Source organism: Crinia signifera, chromosome 6, assembly GCF_055691185.1.
Source record: "Crinia signifera chromosome 6, ASM5569118v1, whole genome shotgun sequence".
Taxonomy (NCBI): Eukaryota; Metazoa; Chordata; class Amphibia; order Anura; family Myobatrachidae; genus Crinia; species Crinia signifera.
Genome location: NC_139222.1, coordinates 239477731 through 239495635, shown reverse-complemented (window position 1 = coordinate 239495635; position 17905 = coordinate 239477731). Strand labels below are relative to the sequence as shown.

The 17905-nt window shown below is 44.8% G+C and overlaps 1 protein-coding gene across 1 annotated transcript; it reads right to left on the bottom strand.

Moving 5' to 3' along the window:
• Positions 1–387: 387 nt before the first annotated feature.
• LOC146009103 (glutathione S-transferase kappa 1-like) lies at positions 388–14431 on the bottom strand. Its single transcript, XM_083149161.1, has 8 exons — positions 14279–14431; positions 13364–13445; positions 11942–12070; positions 10364–10464; positions 10230–10265; positions 9350–9466; positions 7825–7918; positions 388–819 (listed from the first exon to the last, which is right to left on the bottom strand). Exons 1-8 carry the CDS (start codon positions 14345–14347, stop codon positions 776–778), a joined length of 672 nt encoding a protein of 223 aa, XP_083005287.1. The 5' UTR covers positions 14348–14431; the 3' UTR covers positions 388–775.
• Positions 14432–17905: the final 3474 nt, after the last annotated feature.

Here is a 17905-nt window from a genome sequence, read left to right as displayed (position 1 = left end):
CTCTCTCAGCCAATTGCTGACTGGCTGAGAGAGCGCTCAGCCAATCACAGGCCGCCCATTCATTGTATGGGCTTTTTTTTTTTTAATTCAGTGCTGACAGCTCCCGGCTCCCCCCGCCCGGCTCTATGCCGCCCGTGTCCCTCGCAGCGTCCCCAGCCCCCCCTGCTCCTTCCACCGCCGCACCGCCCCACTAGGTCCCAAGTCGGGTGGTCGGACGTGCAGCAGGTCCGACCACCCGACGCGCACGGGACCGCGCATCGGATCTGAGGGGACATCAAAACTAGCCGATTTTGGTCCGATTTAGGCCAGATCCGACTGATCTGGCCTAAATCTGACCAAAATCGGCTAGTGTATGGGGGCCTTAAGAGATCTGTGCTACCCAGCAGATATGATCAACAATGGTGTCATTTAATAGAAAATTACACGAATGTCAATTCTCAATATACTATGCAGGCTGAATTTATTACCTAAGGCAGAATTGGTGGCAGTTCTAGAACAGACATTCCTAAACTTGAATGGCTTAACACCAGATTAAACCAGTGGTCCATCATTGCGATCTATAGCTTGGATTTCAGTAACTGTGTAGGTTTAATTAATATACTGGTATAAGCCAATTTAACATTTATGGGGACTAAAAACACCACATACAGTAATGATGTAATTCGGCAACATATTATTGCTGAACTATCCGTTCAGTAAGTCTCAGCTTGTGGTTGGCTTCAACTCTGCCAATAGCCCCAACCTCGTGTGCCAGTGTCTTCCTCTCTTTGCGGTTTCACAGTCTGGGTTTTTGAGGCACTGGTCCGAGCCATTGTTCACCTACAAGAAAAGGTGAGATATAGGATATTACACTGTGTGAGAAGGGAGAACTTTCTCCTCTTCACTTTTATTTCCATTATCCGAGGATTCTTACACAGTATGAAAATACAACCAGGCTGTGTATAGTAGCTGGCTGTGAAAATGAAATGAACACATAAAATATACACACATTATACATATTTGGGAATATTCTTGCCATTCCTAATATAAAAATAAGAGACCGAGCTAATTGTTACTGTAATCAAAAATGTAATTAATACTTCCTTTGCAATGCGACTGCACTGATATTTGACACTTGTACATCTGTGTACGACTGTGTCGGAATCTGTATACCAAATGCTACGATGCAGCGGCCTCTGTACGCCAAGTTTCCTATGGAAACTTCATATGGAACTTTATTTATTTATTAAGTTTCTTATATAGCGCACACATATTCCGCAGCGCTTTACAGGGAATATTTGAACATTCCCATCAGTCCCTGCCCCATGGAGCTTACAATCTATATTCCCTACCACATGTACATGCACACAAAGACATTCTAGGGTTAATTTTGTCGGGAGCCATCTAGCCTACCTGTATATTTTTGGATCGAGGGGGGAAACCGGAGGAAACCCACGCAAGTACGGGGAGAATATACAAACTCTGCACAGTTAGGGCCATGGTGGGAATCAAACCCATGACCTCAGTGCTGTGAGGCAGTAATGCTAACCATTACACCATCCATGTAACCATTGTACATGTTAAAATGGATTCTTATGTGGCTAAAGTTACAGTTATCTCTGGTAAAGATTGAGATGTGTTTTTGATGCTTATGCAATGTAAATAAGAAGCACATTGAAAGATAAAGTTGCTACACTACATCGCTATGTTACGGGTCACTGGTGCTAGGCATCACCTATATTTACAAAAGGTTGATTTTTGATTGATTTCAGTTCAAACTTAACCCTTTGAGTGCCAACATCTTTGAAAGATGTTCAAAATATATGCTAAAAATACCAGCGTCGCTCACATTTGTTATATCAATTCAAATCCCAAATGTGTAAAAATAGATTACATTTCCTATATAAGGTAAACATTACAGGCCATTATGATGAATAAAAATGTTTGCTTGGCAATTTTCACACCTATATTGACATTCACTTGGCACTCAAACGGTTAATCAATGTTGGGCTCTCTCCAGCTATTTTCTGGTGATCTCTATTTACAGACTGTTGGTAACTATGGGGAAGATGTCTGAAGCCTTTAATGAGTGGCCTAGTGGAGAAGTTGCACGTGGCAACCAGTATTCGTTTATCAAGTACATTCTATAAAATGATAGGCAGAAGCTGATTGGTGGCTATAGACAACTTCTTGACTAGTATCAAGGCTTGGAAAGAGTTGAAAAGGGGGCGTATCCCGCGCTTTCTGAGAACCAGATGCAGTAAGCTTCAAAAGTGATAAAATGGAGAGTGATAAACTACCAGCCAATCAGCTCCTGCTTGACATTTTTCAAACACAGTCTGTGACATGGCAAGTAGGAGCTGATTGACTGGCTGTTTATCACTCTCCATTTTATCACTTTTGAAGCTTAGTGCATCTAGCCCTGAGTGTATTCCCTACTCTCAGCTGTTCTCCTTCCTTTTTCCTCTCTGTCACAGGCAGCCATGCCCTTGTCTGTAGATATGACTGGGTATGGGTCGACTTGTCGACAGCAAAAAGGTCGACAGTCATTAGGTCAACCACTATTGGTCGACACCGACAAAGGTTGACACAAGCAAACGGTCGACATGGTTTTTTTGATAACTTTTTGGGGTGTACCGCTTTACGCATGGTGCCTTGATGCCCTATAATATTCCCCCGGTACTTGTGTATTATCACGGCGCCCAAGATTTCCATCGTAGGGCATCATATTGATCACGTTTGGCGTGATGTTGAATTGCGTTTACCTGCTCGCTAGGCTGCAAATATACGCAACCTAGTGAACAGGTCTGAATCAGGCACATAGTCTATTGTACACAGCCACACCATATAACACACAGCACATTATTACATTATACACAGCTCAACCCATATTACATTATACACACCCCAATATTACATTATACACAGCCCCCTCCCCCCACATAAACCCATTACACAATGCATTATATACACAGCCCCCTCCCCCCACACAAACACATTACACAATGCATTATATACACAGCCCCCCTCCCCCACACAACACATTACACAATGCATTATATACACAGCCCCCTCCCCCCACACAAACACATTACACCATGTGCGCACAGTTACTCCCTCATATTACAGCCCCACTCCCAAGCACCTGCCTGTGTTGCTCCTTCCAGGGGAGTGCAGGGACCCTGCAGGGTGATGGGAGCAGTCTGTGTGGTGGTGGGGGAAGCAGCATAGGGCAGCCGGGTGACAGGACAGAGCCGGGAGAGCAGCAGTCTGATGCACGGAGTATGGTGGGCGTGGACAACCTCGAAAGCCCTGGCGGCTGCTGCTGACTTCCCTGCTCCTCCCATCCACACACTTCCTGTCCCTGACTGTGGCAGCAGCTCGGACATGTTTATCCACAACCCTGCGGTGGCCGGCTGTGATGATTTAGCGTGCAGGCCCCGCCCCCGGCGCACATGCGCAGCCCGGATTCGGTCACAGTGACCCCAAAAACCGGGAGGTGCCGGTAGGTTTGCGGGGCAGCGGGAGGCTGACATGGAAGTCGGGAGCCTCCCACTGAATGCGGGATGGTAGGCATGTATGGTTTGGGAACCACTGCTCTAGCTACAGTATTTGTTGGACCGGACATAGCCATCGGAGATCTCTAGATGCTCAGAAAACCCGCCTGCATGCAGCACTATGCAGGGGGTTATCTGAGCATCTAGAGACCATCATATATAACGATGAGAACACAGAAATCACCAATCCTTTTCTGTCCATAAATGCCCAAATATATGCAAAGGCGTGCTTATCATAAAATCCAAAGTTACAGCCTCTAGCTTCAGAATGATCCGCCATCCTGCTATAGATGTAAGCAATCTGCAACAGCAAATACAAGCAAAAGAATGTATTGTGTGTAAGCAGGACTTGGCTGAATCTCTGCTACTGACAATCGCTACCATCTATAGTATTATTATTATTATTATTATTATTTTATTTATAAGGCGCCACAAGTGTTTCGCAGCGCCGTACAAAGGAACAATACAGGGAGACAAAACTTGGCATAACATTGAATAAATAACAAAAATACAGTACAAATAAGAGCACCACAGTTCAATACACATTACAGCTTAAATGTAAGTAGTGAGGACCCAATCAACATACAACTAGAGGCTTGAGGCCAATGATGGAGATGAGGATGCAGACGAAGATGGTCACTGAGTGTTGGAGTTTAGCAGAGCTGTGAGTGAAATGTGAAGAGAAGTGGGCTTTGACAACAGGAGGGAAGAGGGCCCTGCTCAAAGGATCTTACAATCTAGTAGGAAGGGGAGACAGACAGATTACAAGAGGTGCAAGCGAGTGGGTGGTGGTTAGATAGCAGGATGTAAACAGGCAAGGGGTCGGAGAACCAGCTGGTTTATGCAGTGGAAGGGTATGCTTTAATAAATAGGTGAGTTTTCAGTGCCCGTTTGAAGCTTTGCAAGGTCGGGGAGAGTCTAATGGAGCGAGGGAGTGCGTTCCACTGAAGGGGTGCAGCACGGGCAAAGTCCTGTACTCTAGTATGGGAAGTACTGATCAGTGTGGAGGAGAGACGACAGTCGTCAGCCGACCATAGAGGGCGGGAGGGTGTATGAATGGAGATGAGGTTAGAGATATATGGAGCAATGGAATTAGAGATGGCCCTGTATGTGAGTGTAAGGTGTTTGAAGAGGATTCTGTAGGGGAATGGGAGCCAGTGCAGATTTTGTTGAAGGGGAGTGGCAGAATTAGAGCGGCGGGGGCATTCTTCTGAAGCAAGTGTCCGGGACTTGTGATTTATGATAGGTGCACCTTTGCTTATATTCATCATGCATTTTTGGACAGAACAGGATTGTCTCACATTGGTATGCATTTTCAACCCCATAATTTCTATATGTTATGTGAGTGAATATATGGTACAACAATAACTGCTATATGTACAGTGCCACACTAGGACTACGTACGACTTTGTGAGGAAATATCACACACCAGAACTGTTTTGTTTTATATTTAATATGCGAGTTAACGTCTAAGTCAGTGGTTCCCAACCCTGGTCCTCAAGTCAGTGGTTCTCAACAGTGCACGTTTTCCAGGTCTCCACACAGAATCACAAGTGACATAATTAGCTCCAACTGTGGCTCTTTTAAAATGTGTCTGAATAATGAGTACACCTGCTGGGTGACCTGGAAAGGTGCACTGTTGGGAGTACTTGAGGACCAGGGTTGGGAACCACTGATCTAAGTCATGGATGCCTACCCTCCTGCATTCTGCAGGAGACTCCCTAAAATAGCAGCAATCTCCCTCTCTCCCTCATTAGTCTAGCAATCTCCCTCATGTCACCTAGCCCACATTACATTGTTACATTGTTGGGGAAATAAAGGAATGAGAGATACATTTACATTGAATTATCAGCACCATTTCCCAACACTTTACCAAGTATAGTAGCTCTTACTAACTGCTTTGGGCTCATCTACATTTGAGTCATTTTACAAGATTTCTCTCAGATGTAGCAGTGCACACCCACGCTTCTAGGTGCCTCGTCCACAATCTTTTTTCTCAATCTCTCCATATATGGAACTAGACACACCCTTTGGGTGGAGCCTGACACGCCCCCTCAATGGTGCTCTGTGCAAAATTCTACTACCAACGATAATCTCCCTGAAACTACTTTTCAAAAGTAGGCAAGTATGGTCTAAGTTGAAGTGAGAATGATCCTGCATAGAGACAGTGGCTGACCTTCTAATCTTTGGGACTTACGAACATCCTTTTGTTGGATTTATACCCAAATGTAGATAAATATACCGTCCCCAATGAGGAAAGGACAACATCAGCCTATAGGTACATTTTTTATCAAAATAAATAAATAAAAATGAAGCAGCGCTGATATTACAATGTAACAATATTTATTACACACAATATTAAGAACAATAATGTAACATTTAAAATGAACCATATGCACTTCCGGTTTCCGGGTTCATGCAGGCAGCAGCTTGAACACGCTGCTCCGCTCCACACCCGACTCACCCGCAATTAGGAGCCCTTACCGGGCTTCCAAACACCCACAGCCCCTGCAGGACACAGCGGAGGACCCATGGACAACACTCGGCGGTGGGGAACGCCGGCAAGCCGCAGCAGCAAAGCAGCCGAATCCAACATGACGCCCGAGGACGATCCCTCACCCCTATCTCCTGCTTCAAAAAAAGTGGCAGCTCCCCAGATTCATGCTGATCTCCCCCAGGTACGCCGCAACCCTGACTCCCCTGAATCCTATGGAGACATAGTGGAGGCTATTAAAGCCACTATGCCCTCGCTGCTCTCTAAAGCTGTATCAGAAATATCTGCACAAATACAGCAGCTGCAGGTTAGAGTAGCGGACACTGAAAACAGGGTGGGTGCACTGCATTATGATATGGCTACTGTCCAGAGAGAGGTCATCAAGCTACAGAGAGAGAACTACCAACTTTGGAATAAACTAGATGCAATGGAAAATCACACTAGAAGGAATAATATAAGAATAGTAGGTCTCCCTGAAAGTGTGAAGGGGCCAACACTGTCCTCCTTTGTAACTGTATCCCTCCCACAATTACTGGGTATAGTGGAAGAATGCAAAGACCTAGTAGTGGAAAGAGTTCGCAGGGTGGGCCCACCACCCAGGCCTAACGACACAAGACCCAGAGTCGTCCTTTTCCGCTGTCTTTACTTCCTACACAAGATTGCTATCTGGAAAGCTTCCAGAAGAATCCAGAACTTGATGTGGGAAGGTCACAAGATTCGGTTGTTTCAGGACTTTTCTGTAGAATTATCAAAGTCACGTAAGGCCTTTACACTGATCTGATCAAAGCTAGTAGCTGAGAACACAAAGTTTGCCCTCATGTACCCAGCCCGGTTGAGGATATTCATAGAGGACTCCCACTATGACTTTTCCACCCCCGATGATGCTCAAGCCTTCCTACACGACAGGCAGAATGCAGCAGCTACTGACATCACAGATCTCCCAGCCTGACAATCTCCCTCACTTGAGGACAACAACCCGTCATCTATCACCCCATAGAACCCCTGTTACCAGCTTTGGATTCCAGACGCAGCGTTTCAAATATGCTTATGTTGTGCGAGTTGTGCTCCAGATGACATAGATGCTGCACTACAATACGCATAAGATGATAGCGCACCTACTACAGCTTAGTTTTGTCATCTGAGCTGCTTTCAGCTCCAAAAGCTGCCCAGTGTGTACGGGGCAACGATGATCGGTGATGCGCCCTCCCGCATTATTGCTGCCGGACACCACTCATCTGCTGGTATTACCAGCAGATAAGCGATGGGGTGGACGGCTTTCCATAGCGTCCTGCTATGGAAAGCCGTCCACCCCCGGGAAAGTCGCTCAGTTTGTATGCACAGGACGATTTTCAGCCAAGCGATTTTTCCCATCATCAGGCTGAATACATGATGGGCAAAATCACCCAGTGTGTATGTACCTTAAATATAATTTTTTTCATAAAAACATTGATCAGAGGAGTATGGCGAATCTTATTTATGTACAGGCTGCTAATTCGTGTATTTGGCCCTGATACTACTCTACCCAGTGTATTCATTTACAATATGGGGGGTGCAGTCATATATTCAGAAAGGACTCCTGGCTACACCTCCTCATGACTTGCCAGGACCTTTTTTAGCCATCGACTACTATTGAATAAATAAATAATGGGTTCTCTATTACACTATTATTTCTGGGCGTGCTGTGAAAGATTGTGCAGTTAACCATTACATATAAAAGTATCTTCACAATAATGTTAAGGATTATTATTTGAAAATACTCTTGATTGATGAATAGATGCAAAGGTTGATACTGACCCAGTTCATGCGCTAGAAGTTCAAAGCGATCGGATCCAAAATACAGCTGGGGCCTGTCATTTATATGAGCCACAATAGAAGGCATACCGAAAACCTGTAATACAGCAGAGGGAGCAAAGAGCAAAAAAGACAATGAGACTAGAACAGAAATGTAGCAATTAGCGAAACAGCGCACACACTCGGACTATGCTGCAATGCAACACAAACTGCTATTAGCATTGCCTGATGTTACTTATAACAGAATTGTAGGTACTTGTGTAATATCTGGGCGCCCAATGCAATAGATTGTATGCGAGCCACTGAGCCCGAAGCATGGCGAGCGTAGCGAGCCCCGCGAGGGGATGCGGATTACTTAAAATGTATTCCGCGTCCGCTCGCCACGCTTCGGGCTCGTTGGCTCGCTGCGCTCGCCACGCTATATAAAATCAACTCCATGCCCACTTGGATAGTGGGGATATGAAAAGGACCATTTAACATTGAATCCTATGGAAAAATCGTGTCCATCGCATGCGATTTGGTCGTGATGCGATTTTTCCGACCCGATCAAAAAATCGGGTGCCTAGTTATTACACAAGTACCGAATTGTATTACTGACTATTTCTCTTTCCAGTTATCTGTGTTTATATATAGGGAGTAACCCTTTCAGACAAGGCTGCCAAAACAATTAAGAAGTTAATTAAATCCATTAACTTAGAAGTATTTAATAATAATCATTTACAATTTCTATAACTAAAAAGTTTTGAAGTCTCCTGGCAGCATTGACTGTAAGGGTGGCCACACAATACTGCGATGTATCGCAGCAGTGCATGGCCAGCCGCCCAGGACCTTCCTGGGCAGTAGGATTGCATGCAATACATCGCAAGTGGTCCTTTCACATGTGATGTATCGGATGCCACCCCTGTTCCCCACCACCAGGATGGGGGTCCTACTGTAGGCCGGACTTGCATACAGTTCTGACCTCCGACTCAGGTCTGATGCGCACAGGACCACGCATCGTACATGAAAGGCATCCGATTTGGGCTGATCAGCCTGATCCAACAGGAACAGGTGATCATCCCAAATCGCTGCAGTGTATCGGGGCCTTTAAACACAAAATACTGAATATACAATATGGAAGCCACATTAATCTTCAAGTAAGTACGAAAAACTCACAAAAACAAATTAACTAAAACAAGGAGTTGTGGAACCACAAAGAAGTATTTTTGATACAATATAGTGCATAATTCAGACCTGATCACAGGACAAATTTGTTCTCAAGATGGGCAAAACCATACTGCACTGCAGGTGTGGCAGATGTAACATGTGCAGAGAGAGTTAGATTTTGGCGAGTGATTTTGTTTCTGTGCAGGGTAAATACTGACTGCTTTATACTTTTACTGCAATTTAGAATTCAGTCTAAGACACCCCACTCAAATAGAACTCTCTCTGCACATGTTACATCTGTCCCTCCTGCAGTGGGACATACAGTAGCATTTAATTGTGACCTAAGACGATCACTCGATAAATCCCACTCCTCAGTGCTTACCCCATAAGCCAAAGCTTTCTCTGTAGTCTCCTTCAGTTTGTTCTTAACCTCTGGGGAAGATATTGTGCTCAGCACCTGCTTAGCCTGATCTTCCGGCATCCCGGCCTTTCTAGCAGCCTGCAAGAGTACAGAGCATATTATCACACAGGATGGAAAAGAAAACATATTGAAAAGCAGCCAAGTGCCCTATAATTAAATAATCTATTAATTATTGTTAATGCCACTAACAGCAGCACCTGAAGAATGTGATTCAGTTCTTGTGCATGTTATGTACTTAAGACGGGGAGGAGATGGGAGAATGACATGTAAAATAAATGAAAAATATTGTACAGTAGAACCCCAATTATCCAAAGTGAACAAGGAAAGGGATTGGCTGGATCATTTAAATTACGGTTAATACAAAATGACATCTAGGAGTACCTACACTATTGTACTGGTGATATGGATAGTGTGCCCTCTAAAGAGCCAATGTGGAAAGTCCCATAGAGTACGTATGAGGGTGTCTGTAGGGGTGCGCCAGACATGTACATGCACAGCCTAGTCCCGAGTACTGTACAGTACTGTATGTACAAACTCTAGTACCAGGAAGGATTGCTGCCCGGTTAATCTGCAATGCAGTTAATGAGAGAGCTCACAAATAATCAGGATTCCACTGTACAGCAGCTTCATTCAGAGGATTCTTCACCAACATTTCTCAAAGGAGCAATTCGGCCAAAAAACAGAATTGCCAAGCGAACATTTTATTGGTTTTCTTTGCTGTACTGCACGACAATGAAAGGTGATGTTGGATTGGTTGATACTATTTCAGTGCAGATCTGCACCTATGAAAAATGTTAGGAACATTGAATAAACAAATATAAATGAAAAACAGTGCAATTACCTCCAGTATACTCTCCGGTTCTGTAATATCCTTATCCTGTTGGAACACAATAACATCAGAAATAAAAACCTAAGATTTTATAGTGAGCTAGAAATGTGGAATTAGAGGAAGACTTCAGTAAGGAAAGCACCAACCTCAGACCATATCCGTACCCACAGCTCCCGGGAAACTGACTCTAGGAATTCTGGATGTGACATCTGAACAGCAGTGACAAACCGCATGGCCGACATGCTCCCTGTGAAATACACTCTGACATGTTATAGAGGAAACGGAGAATGGAGGAAGATAAATCATTGGTTACCTTGGGTTAGGAATCTTATGGTCTTGTGTCTTTACAGAGCACGCAGCCAATCAATTACAATAAAAAATATGCCCCTCTTTATGTAAAAATAACAAGTGTAAAGCTGTGTTAGCAGTATGCAATGTATCTTAGTTATATGGAGCACAAAAGACCAAACAGGTACACGTACAAGGAACACCCACCTACAATGCTACAAAAAACAAGATCGAAAAAATAAATTGTAAATATGAAGTTCTTGAACAGAGTTAACTTTTCGAGTGTCAACCTCTGAGAGATATTCTAAATATCCGCTAAAAAATGCCAGCGTCGCTCACATTTGTTATATAAATTCAAATAAAAAATGTTGCGCAAAAAAAGATAATATTTCCTATATAAGGTAAACATTACAGGTCATTGTGATGAATAAAAATGTTTGCTTGGCAATTTTTACACCCGTTCTTGACAAATTTACTTGGCACTGAAAGGGTTAATCAATGTTGGGCTCTCTCCAGCTGTTTTCCGGGGATCTCTTGTTTACAAACTGTCGGTCAACTCTGTATTCTCTGGAATCTAAGCTATGGGGAAGATGTCGGAAGCCTTCCAATGAGTGGCCTAGTGGAGATCAGCTACTCTACAGTTCCTTATATACAGTAATTGCTGAAACGTACCGTCACTTTGAAAGAGAGAAAAAAAAAAAAAGACATTTCTGGAGACCGAAAAACACATTGTAGCTGTGCGAAGCGAAGTTGCTACTGTCATGGTGTTTTAGGGAAACACGAACCTGGTCACTGACCTAAATCTGGGTAAACACTGGATGGAGCAAGGTCGGTCTGATTTGCCATGTTCTAACAGTAAATCACCGACTTCGCTCAGTGTCTACAGGTGATAGCGCGCTCCTGTGGTCCATACATTTGATGTGCTGCACATGGAACCTGCTTATGAAATACGGTACATGATTGGTCAGTACTTCACAACACTCGTTATACTATGTACACAGAATCTGGGCTCCAGGTCACCCGTTCTGATGTTGGGGCGATTGGCCATCGCTCCAGTGGTCCGTATTCAATGTTGCCGTCAATGGGGCAAAACGGCGGGGATCGCCGAAAATAAGCAACCCTCGCCATTTAACCCCCGCATGTGTCAGAGGACAGTGAGGATTCCCCCCAAAAAGCGAGGCTTGCGGCTAATGCAAGGAGCCCGCGGCAGTTAGCTGCGAGCCTCGCTGTTTTTGCGGCTGCACATGCCGTTTTTCCGTCGCTACAAAAACCTAGCGACAGGGAACCGGCTCGTGCAGGGGGTCAGTTGAATACTGACCGTGCGAACTGTGACAGCGAGCAGTCAGCACTGCTCGCAAAAATCATTGAATACACCCCAATGTGTATCCAGCTTAAGGCACAAATACAGCATGTTACAGCTCAATTCACAGACTGACCTTTTTTTAACATAACATGGAAGACATCACTTGGTTCATGTAGAGGAACCTGAAAATACTTGGACAGTCTCTTTAGGTCTCTTCCCATGTATGCACCTCTAGCGGGAACCAAAGCAGGTGGTTGGTTGCCTGTATAAAAAATAATAAGTTTACCAGCTGTTATGGCCAATCAATACAGGTGATTTGGTAAGAGAGCAGTAAGATCGTTCCCAGCGAACTATGATAAATGGGCACATACAGAACTCTCAGCTTATGGCTCCCTACTCCACAAACATGTCACTGCCCCTACACATGCAGCCCTTTCCTGACTAACACATTAGTCAAATCCTGATATAAGCTGTGCTGCTGGGGAACCAGTACACAGGGAGGCTGCAGGGAATGATCAGAGATCAGACCGACAATGGTCCTTTGCCAGAAACCCTGTTCTCTACAGGTCCTGCACCACAAAGAGGGGTTGAGGTGAAGGGGTGACAGATGAGAGTAACGGGGCGAGGGGACAGGATGTGAGGTAATGGGGTGCGAGAGAGAGGTGACATGTGGCAAAAGAGGGTGGCGTGAAGAGAGAGTGGTCAGGTCACGGGGGCAAAAGGGTGACAGGTGGGCAAGAGGTGACAGGAGGTGAGAGGGGTAAGGTGATGGGGGCAAGAGTAGGTGAAGTGACCGGGCCAGAGTGGGTGAGGTGACTGGGTGACATGACATGTGGCAAGGTGAGAGAGGGTGATGTGACAGGATGAGGGGGTGAGGTAGAAGAGGAGAGGGTGGGGAGAGGAATCAGGTGTCCTTCTTACCAGTGGAGAGCCCACCAGTGAACGGGAGGTTCACTGGTGGGCTTTCCATCTCCCCAGTGTCGGCCACCACTACTTTGCTCTCCCCAGCGAGCCTGCCGCTGATCCCCGGCAGAGGCCACCACTTCTTCCTGCTGATGCTTATGCATTGGAGTTCACCTCCTGCAGCAGGAGGGTGAGGGGTCAAGGGGTCGGGAGTCCTGGTTGGTTGCCAGGAAGGACAATCTGGTCACCGGGATTTGTCATGCCCTGGCCCTGTCCTCACGCACTCGTACTATAAAACACTCTAAGTTCTCAATAATGCTTGTTTATTAAACTGAGTGGACTGGCTATTAATAAGCTACGGAAAGCACCGCTGCAGAACATAAGAGAAACATACTTTACCCTTTTGTTATCTGTAAAACTCAAAGTCCCATAACAACAGCCATAGACTGGAGACAGCACTTACTGGCTCATATACTGACACATGCCCAGCAACGGAGATTCTGGGTGATGCAGAAGTCACACTACCTCATCCCAGAAGAGAACTTTATGAAGAATTACACTGCTGCTGCAGAATAAGTGGGTGCTATATAAATAACTATTGATAACTAATGCCCTTGAGATTTTGGTTACTGATCGATATTCTGTTACATACCAGCTACATGCATTATTGCCCCAAGGTACCCAGGACGCAACTGAAGATCTACATTCCACACGTTCTTATATCGGCACAGGACCTATTACAGAGAGAGAAACACAGCATAAATCCACGTAGAAGAGCTGGAGAGATCTATTTACAAACTTTTTGCCCCCGTACGCTACCCTGCGAATGGATGTTTATACCCCATACACTAGTGTGAGGTACTGCATGCAAACCTCGGAAGCGATACCGCGCCAACTGGGTTGCATGTGACACATCATACACAGTCCCATACCTTCCAACATGACCCATGCCAGGAGGGATAAATTACTCTGCTTCTGGAGTTTTTCTCTTAATGAATGACTACCATGAAGAAAGGTGTTTCACCACAGGTGATGACAATGATACATTAAGAGGAAAGTGCAGGAGCAGAGCATTGTGTCCCTCCTGGAGAGGGTCATGTTGGGAGGTACGCAGTCCTCTTGCACACCAATGTATTGCATGCAATCACATTCAGCTCTACAAGATACAACAAATCCTTGTGGCAGCCATGATAATCGTCCGATCCGATGCCCATGGGACTGGAATGTGTTGAAGTCATGTGCCCAAATTGCACTAGTGTGTGGGCAGCTTCACAGCAGCTGTCCTTTACAATAGCCAGCGCACATTTGGAAGCGTAATTCTAATGTCATTGCATTTGTCTTGTGCATAAGAAGTAAATGAGGACTTGCAGAAAACGGGGGCCTCCTGACTCACCCTCATTTATGTTATAATGAAAAAGACACAGGCAGAGGAGAAAAGAAAACAATACAATACAGATAGGTGCAAAACAACTAGATTTATTAACATACAGAGTGCATGCATGCTTTGTTGTTAGGTTGCAGCTTCCTGAGCTGTTGTTATCTATACAGTGTGTGAATATATACAGACCTCAAACCCCAGCCAGGAGTATGGGGAGACCACATCATAGAACAGCTCAAGCACCTTCCGCTGAGACATGTTGTAGTACTACTGGTCTGGCAGCATTACCTGGTCACATGACTGAGGGGATTGTGGGAAGGGAGCAGGCTCTGTGTTCCTCCTGTAGTTGGTTGACCTTGCTGTGGCTGGTTGAGCTGACTGCTGCCATCTGCTGCTCTGTATAATTATTGCAATTAACATTGAAATTTTGAAACTGCTGCTGCTTACACAGTAGACTAGCTGCAAAAACCCATGGGATATGGTCGTTACGGCGACACAATTGAGGTTGACATACATTGGTTTGACCTCTGAAGGTCGACAGGCCTTAGGTTGCCACAGAATAAGGTTGACATGCCTAAGGTTGACAGGCTCGTGATACATGCATAAGGTCGACATGTTTTTTTGTTGTTGAGCCGACAGGCATGGAGGGGGAATAGAACAGTGTGCCAAGCGTAGCAAGGCACCGTGCCCGAAGCATGGCGAGAGCAGAGAGCCAAGTGAGGGGACGCAGTGCACCGATATGGTGTCCATGTCGACTATTATTTATTTAAAGCTACTTATATAGCGCAGCATATTCCATTGCGCTTTACAATTGGAAACAACAGTGATAAAACGAACTGGGTAGAAACAAACCAACACAGAGGTAGGAGGGCCCTGCTCGCAAGCTTACAATCTATAGGCTATGTTAGCATTGAGGAAAAAACATATAAAAAAATATGTCTCCCTTTTGACTGTTAACCTAATGCATGTGTCGACCTTAGACATGTCGGCATTTAGTCTGTGTCGAGTTAAGGCATATCAACATTTAGTAAAAGATATATGGTGGTGTGTGGTGCGCTATCAACAGCTGCCGGCACTTGGGTTGTCAGGCCCAAAATTAATTGAACAAAAAAGGAAGGATTGTGCCAGCGCTGGCTGTTTTAAGAAAAATGCAATTCACGGTTCTCAAAATATTATAACAATTTAATAATAACAACAATAATAAAACAATATAAAATATGTATATATAAAAAATGGTGAATCACTCTAGTACTGTGATATATTGAAGCTAGCTATCACGGGGATAATCAGGTGTTTTTAGCTGGTCAGCTTAAAGTTCAGTTGTGAAATATAAAGCTTGAGCTGTATATTACCATCCCATTTGGCCCGATTTGAATGGCCTGATGCTGTGACACGGTGTCCAGTAAATGTCCTATAATTTCAAGGACTCAAGATTCCCACTGATATCCTCTTGCATTCATCTGGATCGATTAGGGATCATGCAGTTATCCCACATATGTCGGTAGTCCAGGAAAAAACAAGAGTCCTTTGGAGAGAGGTGGACAGGTCACTTGGCAGGATGGATGATGGCAAGGAACAGCAGTATTTACAGGTGCTCAACGCGTTTCCCCGGTATCACCGGCTTCATCAGGAGCAAGTATGCTTCACTGAAAATCAGATTCACCCTATTCAACGATCACTGTTCGCCGAAAGTGAACAGTGAATGCCATGTGCGATTGGACCCTGTACTTTAGGAGTCTATTAAAACGGGATACTTCAGCATCCCGGCAATGGTATCCTGACATCAATGAGGATCCCGGCACTGGAATCCTGACTGCTGGGATGCCTAGCGTAGGTATGCTAAGTGTGGGTATGGTTGTGATTTAGAGGACCCAGGGGCAAGATGTACCAAGGGGTTGGGATCATTTGGTCTACTGCATTATGGTCGAAAGTCATTAGGTCGAATCCATTAGGTCGACATGACTCTAGGTCGACATGGGAAAAGGTCGACATGATTCTAGGTCGAAAGGTCGATAGTTCGACAGGTCATTAGTTCGACAAGGTCATTAGTTCGACATTGTATATGTCGACATTCACAAGGTCGACATGGGGTTTTTCACTGTTTTTTTACCTGAATGTCAACACAGTCAACATGGACACAGTTTAAAGTGCACTGCATCCGCTCGCTATGCGTCGGGCACGGTGCCTCGCTACGCTTGGCACACTATTTTATTCTCCCACCACGCCCTAGTGGATGGTAGGGCATGAAATACCGCCTGTCGGCACATGTTGGCTCAAAAAACAGTGAAAAACTCCATGTCGACCTTGTGAATGTCGACATAGACAATGTCGAACTAATGACCTTGTCGAACTAATGACCTGTCGAACTAATGACCTTTCGAACTAGAATCATGTCGACCTTTTCCCATGTCGACCTAGAGTCATGTCGACCTTTTAGCATGTCGACCTAATGGATTCGACCTAATGACTGTCGACCATAATGCAGTAGACCAAATGACCGCATCCCGTACCAAGCATTGAAAGGTGATAAAATGGAGTGATAACCCACCCGCCAATCTGCTCCTTACTGTCATTTTTTATTACACTCAGCCTGTGACATGGCAGTTAGGAGTTGAATGGCTGGTATTTTATCACTCTTCACTTTATCACTTTTCAAGCTTAGTACATCTGACCCTAGGAGAAGATTTGGGGTGAGGCTGTGGGCCAAGGGGGTTATGTTTAGTGGGAATGGTGTTGGGGTCACGCACTAGCAGGGAGGGACAGGGTTAGGCTGAAGGGGGGAGGGACACGTCAGGTTAGGTTTAGGTTGTGAGAAGGGAAGGTTTTGTGGGGGGGGGGTTAAGTATACTTACGTGACCAGTTGGCATTCTCTCCTCTGGGATGCCGATGTCTGTATTCTGACCGCCAGCATCCCAACGGACATTCATATATTCTTTTAAACCACATAATCTGACATAACATTACACTCAGCTGGTGTCATTTTAGTCCAAAGTGAAGAACAGCACTGGAGACTATCCAATAACCCCCAGAAGCTGCAGTGCCTTCTGGGAGTCCTTGCAATCCAAGGGTTGCTGAGTTACAGCCATGGGAACTGCCTTTGCCATCTCCCTCCACTCTTTGCCCCCTGCTAGCAATAGTCAACCCCACTTTCCAGACTATAACTAATAGGCTTCATTTTACCTACCGATTACCTATATTTCCTATATGTTTCTATCAATAATTCTGCCTTGTTTCACCTATGAACACACGTTTTCCATAGTGAAACTGAAGAGCGTGCTATTCCTTACAGGGATAACCGATACATTCATTCTGTAATAGAAGAAAGGCACATTCTAGAAATATTGCCCCTCTCCCTAGAAGTCTCGTTCCCTATGTGAGTTGTCAATTAAATGAGCTCATGGGTTTCCTATACCCACCCACAGACGTGTTTCAACAAAATGTTTAATAGTTGGACCCATTGACAGTACGAGCTTTAAGATCACAATTGCCCATTCATTTATGCCATGAGAACAACGTTTAAATGGCCACATCAGGCCTGTGTTAACCTGACCACTCCCCATTACCACCCCCAAATGCTGCATACCTTACGAATTCCTCATTGCAAGTGGCATCATAATTAAATTGGCCCGTGTGTGCTGCAGGTTACACATTGACCAACTTGTGTACTTTATCTGCTCTGCTCCTGCATTTTAAAGAGTCCCAATGTGTAGTTATACTGTATAAAATAATAAAAACATTCCAGCCAGCAGATATAAAGCCCATATGGTGAACAATGGTTTCATTTAATACTGTAGTATATCACACAAAGGTCAATAA